The 12,928-nt window shown below is 40.2% G+C and overlaps 1 protein-coding gene across 4 annotated transcripts in view; it reads right to left on the bottom strand.

Moving 5' to 3' along the window:
• map3k15 (mitogen-activated protein kinase kinase kinase 15) overlaps positions 1-12,928 on the bottom strand; it is a 42,944-nt gene that overhangs the window by 17,828 nt on the left and 12,188 nt on the right. For 3 of the 4 annotated variants that reach the window (XM_073863847.1, XM_073863849.1, XM_073863850.1), the window contains 13 exons: positions 11,246-11,358; positions 11,006-11,165; positions 10,780-10,930; positions 10,578-10,685; positions 10,430-10,479; positions 9,504-9,599; positions 9,339-9,426; positions 9,134-9,267; positions 8,922-9,049; positions 5,638-5,768; positions 5,459-5,557; positions 2,376-2,540; positions 1,428-1,611 (listed from right to left, as the gene is read on the bottom strand). In XM_073863847.1, coding sequence (XP_073719948.1) covers positions 1,428-1,611; positions 2,376-2,540; positions 5,459-5,557; positions 5,638-5,768; positions 8,922-9,049; positions 9,134-9,267; positions 9,339-9,426; positions 9,504-9,599; positions 10,430-10,479; positions 10,578-10,685; positions 10,780-10,930; positions 11,006-11,165; positions 11,246-11,358 — 1,607 coding nt within the window. The remainder of the gene's footprint in view (positions 1-1,427; positions 1,612-2,375; positions 2,541-5,458; positions 5,558-5,637; positions 5,769-8,921; positions 9,050-9,133; positions 9,268-9,338; positions 9,427-9,503; positions 9,600-10,429; positions 10,480-10,577; positions 10,686-10,779; positions 10,931-11,005; positions 11,166-11,245; positions 11,359-12,928) is intronic. The other variant, XM_073863848.1, reaches the window with a different exon arrangement.

The following is a 12,928-nucleotide window of genomic DNA, read 5'->3' as shown; positions in this document are numbered from 1 at the left end:
AGCCAATAAGAGCCCAGATTAAATGTAAACACCTTCAATGTTCAAATCATCATCAGGTGAAACACCAAGCCCTTTGGTTAAATTTTCCTTTTTTATGTATTTTTTTAGTCCAAGTTTCAGTCTAAGTAATTTGTTTTAAAAATATTTTTTGAATTTTAAAAAAAAAATTATTAACTAAAAATGTATCTGTTTGGCGAAGAAATAGTGTTGTCTACGAAATTTTTAAGATCATTGTTAACATTTCTGTATTTTTAAACATTTGACCAGTGGTGTAGGTAAAGTCAACAGTGATTACAAAGTGTTTTCATTTACTTCATTTATTTCATTTTATTTAAGATTAAAGGTCTATGGTATTAGGGCGGTTTCCCGGACAGGGATTAGACTAGTCCTAGACTAAAATAAATGTAAGAGCTGTCCAAACTAAAAAACAACTTGCATTGACATATCTTAAAATCAATCAGTGCCCTTTGTTTTGCCTCAAAATGCACACCAGTAATGTTTTTAGTAAGGCAAGTTTTTCTTAAAACTAGTTATATTTCCTAATTAAACTGAGGTCTAGACCTTGCTTAAGATAATCCCTATCCGGGAAACCACCCATAGATGTCTACTCAATTTTCATTGACAGCCCCAACATTGCCTTGTTTTAAGCTAGACGTCTGGACTACGTTTGGGCGGCTACTGGATGTCTTTTAAACGCAAAATTGCTTGCTTCTTTCACTGGGAAAAGAAAAATGAAAAAAGCAGAGTATGAGGAAAGATAAAAGACACAAATGGACCAAATCACAATCACCAAACACACGAGGAGACGAACTTTGTGACACAAACCTTGCCACACTGTAACAGAGAATCCAATCCAAAATGAGCCAATCGGATGACGTGAAGGGAAAAGGAAACGTGGAATTGTTAGTATCTGAGCATGCAAAAAAACGGGGCAAAAATTGCAAAGTTATAACAATATTTTTGACACACATTAGGTTATAATAAACAGCTTATGTCCTAATACAAAATTTTTGCGATCAACGGGAGAGAAATTTGGAGAAATTATTTGAAACTTAGTCAACATTTAAACTGTGGTTAGGTGAAGCTGTGCTTTTGAGATGTTTCTCATGCTAGCTGTTGACTCTTCTCATGCCCCTCCTCTGCTTCACCACCTGATGTTCCTAACATTGGTTGTATAAGTCCTATCTTGGCGACCGGCTGAGAGCAGTTTGGACCTGTTGCGAGTAATCCAGACAGCGGCGAGATGCAGGAATGTTGTGCTATGGGGGGTTTTGGCAGCTCTTGTGTGTTTGCCAGAGTGAAAACGCTCTGTGTGCATTCACAAGACCCAAACTGCCATGCGCACCATGGATATGAGCAAAAGGGTCACGCCAGGTCAATATTATCACAGCTGCGGAAAGCACGTTAGACTCGGTCGCAAATGTTACCTGAGGGTTTGAATGCGATCTTGTTCTTTTTGCCTTTGATGTTTTGACGCAAAAACTGGTCCTTGAGCAGGTCTCCGGCCATCGCGCGTTTATTGGGGTCCGGCTCGAAGCAGGAGAGGATGAAAGATTTTGCCTCACCCGAAAGAGACTCCGGGATCTCAGGGTGAATTTTAAACATCCCCACCTGGTACAAAAAGAGGACAAATGAGTGGAGAGTTAGCATAGCTTAGCATAATCCATTGAATCTGATTAGACCATTAGCATCCCGCTAAAAATAACCAAAGAGTTTCGATATTTTTCCGGTTTAAAACTTGACTCTTCTGTAATTACATCATGTACTAAGACCGACAGATAATTAAAAGTTGCGATTTTTTAGGCCGATATAGCTAGGAACTATACTTTCATTTTGGCGTAATAATCAAGGACTTTGCTGCCGTAACATGGCTGCAGCAGGCACAATGATATTACGTAGCGCCTGAAAAGAGTCCCCTTGTTAACTTTCAATAGCAGGGGACTATTTTCGGGTAGTGCGTAATATCACTACACCTGCTGCAGCCATGTTACGGCAGCAAAGTCCTTGATTATTACGCCAAAATGAAAGTATAGTTCCTAGCCATATCTGCCTAAAAAAATCGCAACTTTTAATTTTCTGTCAGTCTTAGTACACGATGTAACTACAGAAGGGTCAAGTTTTAAATAGGAAAAATATCGAAACTCTTTGGGTATTTTTTTGCGCTATGCTAATGGTCTAATCAGATTCAATGGATTATGCTAAGCTATGCTAAAAGTGGTACTGCCAGACCCAGAGATCAGCTGAATGGATTCCAAAACGGTAAAAATCTAATTATTAACTCTAGGGGATCTGGTGAAGTGGAGTGTCCCTTTAAAAGATCACATTAAACGTGGTGTAAACTAAATTTAATATCTATAAATGAATACGCTCTTCACCTTAAACATGGCAGCCTGTGGCTCTCCCAGCTCATGGAACGGAGGTTTGCCAGTGGCCATCTCTATGATGGTGCATCCCAGAGACCAGATATCAGCCGGAGCCCCGTAACCTCTGGGGCCTTTATCGATGATCTCGGGGGCCATGTACTGCAATGTGCCGGTAAACAGAGGTTTACCAGGGAAGAACTTAATAAGATAAGAATGTGCTGTCGCAAGATGTTACACAAAGGAGACATACAGAACCATGAAGTGATGATGATGAAGGTGGTGGAGGATGAGACGGTGAATGGATGACTGCACCTGTTCTGATGCTTCAGCAGGCACTAATGAAACACAAACAAACTCCCGTCTCAGACACTATGCTAATCTAATTACTCTTCCAAGGAAGACATTCTCACGTTACCAGTGACGGGACTCATTACTTTCACTTACCGCGGTGCAAGGTATGCTGTTTTGAGACGGGTAAAACAAGTTGTCAATGCCCTGGAAAGGTGACCTAGTAAACACCATTGGTTTGGTTGGCGAAAACCAAAAGTGTAGCAAAGTTGGTAGAGCATTGCATTAGCAGTGCAAAAGGTAATGGGTTCGATTTCCAAGGAACGCACATTTATGCATTTGGCAGGCGCTTTTATCCATCAATGTAAATGTAAAAACTCAAGACCGCATATTTGTTTAGGGTTGTGACTAGGTTTCAGTTTACAGATCAAAACAGATAGGGATGTTCCTGCTGAGAGGGCCTGGATATGAACAATATTACCTTTAGATTTAGTTGATAATTTTATCACTTAGAACTTATCTTTAAAGGATTAGTCCATTTTCCCAAAAGAAAAATCCAGATAATTTACTCACCACCATGTCATCCAAAATGTTGATGTCTTTCTTTGTTCAGTCGAGAAGAAATTATGTTTTTTGAGGAAAACATTGCAGGATTTTTCTAATTTTAATGGACTTCAATAGAGCCCAACACCCAATACTTAACTCAACACTCAACAGCCTTGTTCAACGGAGCCTCAAAGGACTACAAACGATCTCCAAACGAGGCACAAGGGTCCCATCCAGCGAAACGACTGTCATCCTTGACAAGAAAAACAACAAATATACACTTTTAAACCACAACTTCTCGTCTAGATCTGGTCGTGATGCGCCAGCGCGACCCCACCCAATACGTCATGACGTCAAGAGGTCACAGAGGATGATGGAAACTCCGCCCCAGTGTTTACAAATGTGTTGAAAGAGGACCGTTCCTACATTGTTGTATGTCAACTGATACTAATTAATGTCTTTGTGTCAGTTTATTGTTTACAATGGTCCGCAAATGTGCATTTTATATATGTAACACGTGACCTCCCTACGTCACTACGCATTTACGTTAGGTCGCGCTGGACCGGACCTAGACAAAAAGTTGTGGTTTAAAAGTACATATTTTTAATTTTCTTGTCAAAAATGACAATCGTTTCGCTAGATAAGACACTTATGCCTCGTTTGGGATTGTTTATAGTCCTTTGAAACTCCGTTGAAAAAAACTGTTAAGTGTTGAGTTAAGTATTAAATGTTGGGCTCTATTAAAGTCCATTAAAATTTAAAAAATCCTGCAATGTTTTCCTCAAAAAACATAATTTCTTCTCGACTTAACAAAGAAAGACATAAACATTTTGGATGACATGGTGGTGAGTAAATTATCTGGATTTTTCTTTTAAGAAAATTGACTAATCCTTTAACGTCTTTCCAGCATCTATGGCTATATTCACGGTGACAACTAGTTAATCCATACACATTACAAATTGATCCATACGTGTTAATCCAGAAACAAGTTGGGTGATGGGCAATTTGGCATCTTCAATTCACCTAATCTGCATGTTTTTGGCCTGTGGGAGAAAACCAGAGTACCTACGCTGACACAGGAAAAACATGCAAACTTCACACAGAAAGGTCACCTGACCTCAAACCTGCTGCCCCCATTTTATCACTTAAAGGGATAGTTCACCTTAAAATTAATGTTCTGTCATTATTAACTCATCCTCGTGTTGTTTTAAACCTGTATGAATTTATTTTTTCTGATGAACACAAAAGAAGATATTTTGAGAAATGATGGTAAACACAGCAGAGAGTGTCCATTGACTTCCATAGTAGGAATAAAAAAATATGATGGAATTTAATGGGTACCGACAAATGTGTGCTTACCGTCATTTATCAAAATATTTTCTTCATCATTTCTCACAATACTTCCAAAATATTTTTTTCCTACTATGGAAGTCAATGGACACTATGCTGTGTGTTTACCATAATTTCTCGAAATATCTTCTTTTGTGTTCATCAGAAAAAAGAAATTCATACAGGTTTAGAACAACATGAGGATGAGTAAATGATGACAGAATTTTCCTTTTAAAGTGAACTATCCCTTTAACAATGACAGTGATTTATTCATGCTTTAAAATAACCTGAATATAACTCTACATCCCTGTCCTCATCTACTATTCATGGGTCTATGCATAGGTCAATTAGTCCCTGCCCACAGCTTGGACTATAGATATGAATATGTGAATCAGTCCCTTCCTCCACTATTTCGCACCACCTTAGACCACCATAGATATATATGTACATAGATTCTTCATTCAGCAGTTGAGACATAGCTGCTAAGTCACATACGGTGGGAACAGCGTCTCCAAAACATTGCACATTTAATATTAAATCAATGTTGAAAAACCATCTTAAAGGCCCTCACATGTTTCTGTGCCACTTGCATCACTAAATTGTGTTAATCAAGTTTATGAATACTGAAGTCCCACAACCTTTCCTCGTCTTCCATTTGTCAAACAAAAAGATACAGATAGTCCCGCCCCAAACGCACATCATTGGTTGTGCCAGCTTTAAGGTATCTACACATTGTTTTGATGGTGGGGGTTGCCTGACATACGCACAGGATAAACAGAACTCCCTCAGATCCTGTTTGGTGAGTGACTGAACATTAACAAAACTAAAACTGTGACCTGTTAAGACCACCAGGATGCATGATGTATGACACACGACACAGGTCAAATGGAAAGCTGATGAAAGACAAAAGAAAAAAAAGATATACCGGTAAATGTCTCTGTGCAGGGATTGACTCCGGCTAGCCTCTTAGATGTTCCGAAATCGGAGATCTTCAACACGCCACTGTAGGTGTTGACCAACACATTGTCCCCCTGTGGACAGACACATGGTCAATGATTGGCCACCAAATAAACATGCAGAAGATTCGTCAAGGTTTAACAGTTATTCGTACCTTGATGTCCCGATGAACGATTTGGTTCTCATGCAAATAGCGGAGTCCTTCCAAGATTTGTCGGGTGTAGAAGATGATGGTGGCTTCTTTCAGCGGACCCCACTTTGAACGGAGCAATGCTGACAGACTTCCTGTGAAAGAGTGAAAGACATTAAAAGTCACGTTCTTCCTGATCCCATTTTTTAAACCCTAGTTAGTGTGTAATGTTGCAGTTATAGCATAAATAATACCAGTAAAATGATAAAGCTCAAAGTTCACTGCCAGGCGATATATTTTCTTTAACAGAATTCGCCTTTCAAAGCCTACAGCGAACGACCGATTTGGACTACAGCCCTCTATTTCCTGCTTTAATGACGTTAGTAGAACAGTTTTTTGACTAAACTCTGCTCACAGGAATACGTCAGTCGCCAGCTAAGCTAACGGGAAGCTAAGCTGCTATCGAATCAAAATGCACTAAACAAATTACACAATCAGAACTCGATACGTATTTCGTGTTTTGAGGACAGTGAAAACAGTGCTATACAGATAAGTAAATTGTGTAAACTATACCGCGTTTTTTCTTACACGTGAAACATGAACACATGTTATATTGCGCACTATAAACACCTTTAAGGGGCGGTTTCCCGGACAGGGCTGATCCTAGTCCCAGACTGAAATGTATGTTTGATATCATATCTTAAAATATATTGTTTTGTCTCAAGATGCACATCAGTATTGTTTTTTGTAAGATTTGTGTTTGTAAAAAACACTTAAATGTCGTAATATAACTTAGGCTAAAGCTCATTATAGTTGTGTGTACGTGTAGAATACGCGTCGGTTTTCATATATACTTCTGCTTTGTCGTCCACGTCGACGTGCAAACACACATGCAGTTTGAGGTAAATCACTCCTCAACATGGCCCATTTTGGTTCTCACCATCGCAAATGGAAATTTTTTTACCTGACGGGAGTGGTTCTAGTGGACCAATCAAAATGCTTGCGGTCCGTGTATAACTGACGCGCTGTTAAAAATTTGGTGAGGTGCACGTCGAGCTACGCAGAGCTACACAGAGGCTACTTATAACCTATGGCGTAGACCTTACGCACGACTATAAATTGGACTTTATTGCTGGATTCATCTAAACCCTGTCCGGGAAACTGCACCTTAATGTTAAAATAAAAAACTTTTCCTACGCTCATGTATGTGTAATACCATACAGGTTTTTCACACTTCTTATAACAATATAATGATCTTTAATCTTGTGTTTTGCGCTATTGTTTTGTTTATTAATCAATTGTCATTCTTGCTTGGGCTCACGACAAAAATTCGACAACAGAAAATTTTCTCTATTCGGCATTCAGTTGTATTAAAATACTGCATTTAATGCTACGCACAAACCAAACACGGGGCATCGCATTACTCGCTCTAGATTACTCGCAGGATTTAACTTCGTGTAATGCTAATTATTCGCTAGAGTTGAATATTTTCAACTTGAGCGAAGGCGCGTTTGAGGCGAACAGCGCATGTTTTCGCGGCAAACGCGCCACCCATATCGCGTCATTCGCATCGCCCCATGCGAGGATGCGTCTAATCGCGCCTTTGCATTGACTTTGTGTGTAATCTACTCGCGCAAAACGTTGAACTCTCGTCTGGTGTGAACCCACAGTAAGAGTTTAGAAAGTTAATTAGGCAATGACGTAATGTAGAGCCCTGCGCGGGACTGTTTTTTTAAACCCGCGCCCGCCCGCACCCGCTGAATTTATGGCCAGTCCCGCCCGCTCCCGCAACCTGCGTGTTCCACTCCCGCCCGCGCCTGCAATATTTGTGTCCACTCCCGCCCGCTCCCGCGGATTTTCTCGGAGCTTGTGAAAACGACACAAATGCATGTTCTTCATCGGTTCAGATTAACATCCAGAATAACAGACTTTCAACACTATTGTGTTTAAAATTAGGGATGTGCACGAATGGTCGAATATTTGATCTAAAATAATAATTATAATGGAAAAGATGCTATTGGAATGTTAGTTTGTTTGTTTTTAATGCGCCACCGCAGGGTGAATGCTACTATTCATTTAATGTTTCCACTTCATGTATTGTCTTTTACAGTCTTGTAAATATACATCAAATATAAATTATATATACATGAAAATGTATTTGTGTGTATATCTGATTGTTTTGGCAATTCAGATCGCAGACTAATTTAAGTATTTAGAGTTTTAACACCGGGTTGTTTGTTTTGTCCACCGGCTCAGGTTTAATTTTGACGTGCTTCTCCGCCGCATCAGCGCGCATCATGAGAGATTTGTTAGCGTCTTGTTATGGCTTATTTTATTTTGTTATTACAGCTAAACGGGACAGACATGGAAAACGAAATGGAGAACATTTATTAGCTATATGCGGTGCTCTATGTGGGAAATGAAACAGAACTGCAAATGCCTGTTTAAGCAGAGTTTTCTCCGCTGGCATTAAGAACAGGCTTTTTTTACCGGAGCAAGTAGGCTAAATATGGTTGTCTTTCTTCATAAAAACATGTCAAACCAAATAAAGAAAAAGATATTCATATGCCGACCGTGCAGTCTGTTATAGCCTATGTTTTTTCGTTTGCTCCGGGCTCTTACTTGGTGTTTCGAGTCTGGTTGATAGCGTACTTTGTCATGTCCTCAAACTTTAAACTTTGCTTGCGTTTGGTGTTAGAGTATAATAGTTGCTATATACTATAATTTCTATAAGATCAAACAGTACTGAATTCGTACTAATGACCGCATTGAAACCAATGATTTGACTCAGCCTTCGCTCTGCGTTGGGTTTTACGCAGTTAAAATGACATAATTTTTTAAGCAGTGTTTTGTAACATTAACCGTTAAAACAAAACCTCAGTTTTCAAATGTATACTGCATAATACACATGCATCAAATGATTAATTAAACAAACAAACAAACAGTTTAACTGTTAACAACCGGATTTGTCACTAGTGCTCACCAGTTCTTCCAGACGCGAGGCATATAGTGTATAACAGCATTGGGCATGTGCTCCCCGAAGTTGCCACGGTATGTCCCACATAATGTTTAGCTTAATTTTCTTTTCAACTTCATGTGTTGACCCCATTTCTATTACATGCAAAATCCCACCGGGACCTGCGGGTCTCCCGCAAAAAAATTCTGACCGCCCACTCCCGCCCGCAGCAAAGGTGAACCCGCCCGCCCCCGCGAGATTTGCGTTGGGTCCCGCGGGAGTCCAATCCCAATGCAGCCCTCTAACGTAATGTGACAACATATTTGTGGGAATCACTCCAATATGCACATACCTCCAGGCACCTGTTCCATGAAGATTTTGATATATCCATCCTCTGACACCGAACCCAGGTACTGAACGATGTTCCTGTGTTTCAGATACTTATGTAGAGCGATCTCCTCGTGCAAAGGCTGAGAGTATCTGTAAGCATCATTTACAGTTATGCATTTCGGAAATGCTTTTATCCAAAGCGACTTTGTTTTTGTTTTTTTAAGAGTTTTTTACCTGCTGTCCCTCTCTGGAATTTCTTTGATGGCAATGCGAACTTGGTTGCTCAGGTCTCGCCCTGCATACACAACTCCATAAGTACCCCTTCCGAGAACGACCCTGTCGCCATTCTCATTGTAGTCGTATTCGTACTCCAGAACAATACAGGATTTAATTTCAACAATCCATATACGAACTGAACATGAGACTGTGAAGTTCTCACCTCCAGGGTGTCTCCATCTCCCTCACCCTCGAGCTCGACTACATTTCCAGACCCGTCTGTGATTAACTCCTTCACCATCGAGCAAAACCTTTGAAGATCATGTAGGTTTCAACCATGAACAAATCAGTAAACAGAGTGCAGGATGCAAACTTTAGGAACACCAACCTGCCACACTGGTCCTCCGTGGAGAAGTAGATCTGGAAATCGTCCGAGTTATCATGCACATACAGAAAGCAGCAGCGTTCATCGAATTTTGAGATGCTGTGGTTTGAAAGGACATTTTGAGGATTTATTTATGAACAAATTTTTATTTAAATGTGATATTTAGTTGTGAACTTGGTAAGACAGAAGGTAGAAGCAGCTTTCTCTACAGATAGGGCTTTAAAGGGACACTCTACTTTTTTTGAAAATATGTTCATTTTCCAGCTCTCCTAGAGTTAAACATTTGATTTTTACCGGTTTGGCATCCATTCAGCAGATCTCCGGGTCTGGCGTTACCACTTTTAGCATAGCTTAGCATAATCCATTGAATCTGATTAGACCATTAGCATCGCGCAAAAAATAACTCCAAATAAGAGTTTGGATATTTTTCCTATTTAAAACTTGACTCTTCTGTAGTTACATCGTGTACTAAGACAAATGGATTTTTTTTTATTTTAGTGCGATTCTAATGGTCTAATTAGATTCAATGGATTATGCTAAGCTATGCTAAAAGTGGTACCGCCAGACCCGGAAATCAGCTGAATGGATTCCAAAACGATAAAAATCAAATGTTTAAGTGTATGAGTGTCCCTTTAAGCGACTAAAGGTGGGTTTCTGGTCTTTGATGTGTTAAGCTGGTTTAGATGTTCTCCCACTCTCCCCATGCTTGTCTGATTTGAAGATTTTAGAGGTGTTTTGCGAAATTAAACACCAGCTTGACTTGCTGGGAGTTTTTTCTTGCAGGGTTAGCATTAGATTTCCCACTGTTAGATGAGTGTTGACATTCAGTAAGAGATCAATGTGTTTTTGAACCATCGGACAGTCTTTTATCTCAGTAGGGAGCGAAAGAGAAAGTAAGAAAGAGAGAGAGAAGAGAGAGAGGGGCGCACCTGATGCCTTTGATGGATGATGCGGTGAAGTTCCACTCGTGTATACCCTTCTGTGCACAAACCGATTAGGAAAAGCTCATTAAAAAACACACTACAGTAACTACCTGTACAATATGTATCGTTACTTTATGGTATTGAGATCACTGACCGTCTCAGCAGGAGATACGTGCCATATAGAAACATTTTTCTCATCAGCTTCGCTGTTAATTGACACATATGAGGGCTGGTACACTTTAGTGGGCTCTAAGATCAACACCTACACAAGAAAAATTAATTGATGAGATTTCTAGAATGAATGGTGCTTGAATCCTTGAATAATACACTAAATGTGAGGTGTTGTACAGTATTACCGGAAACCGCAGGCCATTGGTTGTTCCCTGGGTGGCCTCCACAATGATGTCCATCCAGAAGTTAAGTCTCTCTCTCTGGGGTGAATGCTCAGTGTTTTGCTTCTTAAAATGCTGAATTAATTGAAGGTTCTGGACCACCGATCGCAGGTACCTGAATGTTAAAATCAATGCATGTGAGTAAGAATATAGGCAAAGGGATTTTTTTCTGCATTCTTTGTACATTTACCATATAGGTGGCTTGAGTTTGAAGAGTTTTTCTGCTGCCTGCACAGCTTTAGGAATGTCATTTGCCAGCATGCTGACGGTAAAGAACTGCCCCACATCCCAATAGTTATTCATCTTCTCCAAACTGCCTTTACGGCCCAGAAGACTATTTAACCTAACACCTATGAGAAATTGAAAGAGTTTCTTTAATGAAGTGAATGGACAAAGAGTAACAGTAGAAAGGAAACATGTTTCCCCTCACCGATCTTCCTGAGTTCCATAGAGGTCTCAAACTGCTGTCCGGAAACTATAAGCAGAACTGCCAAGTTAATACCTGAATAGAGAGTGGCCTGGAGCTCAAAGCCCTTTCTGTACCTGCAACACACATTCAATCAAAAATATACAGTGAAAAAGTTTCCACAAGATGGATGATGTCAGGGTGTTGCTACTACATATGTCATGCTACACAGCTACTGTCTCGTACATTTAAGGGGGGCACTTACACGACACAGTTTTTGAATAGCATAGTGTTTTATTAAGTCTAACACACCCTTCGACATTTAGAAAATAACGCTAACGTTTTGCACAAATGTATGGAAACACAGCTACTGTCTCTGCACATTTGGGGGGCGCTTACACAACACAGTTTTCGGATAGCGCAGTGCTGTATGAAGTCGAAGACACCAATCGACATTTAGAAAATAACGCTAACGTTTTGTTCAAATCTTTAATGAAAACACATCTACTGTCTCTGCACATTTGGGGGGTGCTTACACAACACAGTTTTCAAATAGCGCAGTGGCATATGAAGTCAAACACACCCCTCGACATTTAGAAAATAACGCTTACGTTTTGTGCAAATCTTTAATGAAAACACATCTACTGTCTCTGCACATTTGGGGGCGCTTACACGACACAGTTTTCAAATAGCACAGTGGCGTATTAAGTCGGACACACTCCTCGACAATTAGGAAATTACGCTAACGTTTTGCGCAAGTCTTTAATGGAAACACATCTACTGTCTCTGCACATTTGGGGGGCACTTACACGACACAGTTTTCAAATAGCACAGTGGCGTATTAAGTCGGACACACTCCTCGACAATTAGGAAATTACGCTAACGTTTTGCGCAAATCTTTAATGGAAACACATCTACTGTCTCTGCACATTTGGGGGCGCTTACACAACACAGTTTTCAAATAGCACAGTGGCGTATTAAGTCGGACACACTCCTCGACAATTAGGAAATTACGGTAACGTTTTGCGCAAATCTTTAATGAAAACACATCTACTGTCTCTGCATATTTGGGGGGCACTTACACGACACAGTTTTCAAATAGCGCAGTGGCGTATTTAGTCTGACACACTCCTCGACAATTAGGAAATTACGCTAACGTTTTGCGCAAGTCTTTAATGGAAACACATCTACTGTCTCTGCACATTTGGGGGGCACTTACACGACACAGTTTTCAAATAGCACAGTGGCGTATTAAGTCGGACACACTCCTCGACAATTAGGAAATTACGCTAACGTTTTGCGCAAATCTTTAATGGAAACACATCTACTGTCTCTGCACATTTGGGGGGCACTTACACAACACAGTTTTCGGATAGCGCAGTGGCGTATTAAGTCGGACACACTCCTCGACAATTAGAAAATAACGCTAACATTTTGTGCAAATGTTTGATGGAAACACAGCTACTGTCTCTGCACATTTGGGGGGCGCTTACAAAACACAGTTTTCGGATAGTGCAGTATGAAGTCGAACACACCACTCGACATTTAGAAAATGATGCTAACGTTTTGCGCAAATGTTTAATGGAAACACAGCTACTGTCTCTGCACATTTGGGGGGCACTTACACAACATAGTTTTCGGATAGCGCAGTGCTGTATGAAGTCGGACACACCCCTCAAACATTAGGAAATTACGCTAACGTTTTGC

Source organism: Misgurnus anguillicaudatus, chromosome 25, assembly GCF_027580225.2.
Source record: "Misgurnus anguillicaudatus chromosome 25, ASM2758022v2, whole genome shotgun sequence".
NCBI classification, from domain to species: Eukaryota; Metazoa; Chordata; class Actinopteri; order Cypriniformes; family Cobitidae; genus Misgurnus; species Misgurnus anguillicaudatus.
The sequence above is the reverse complement of the archived record's forward strand: the minus strand, read 5'-3'. Positions and strand labels throughout refer to the sequence as shown.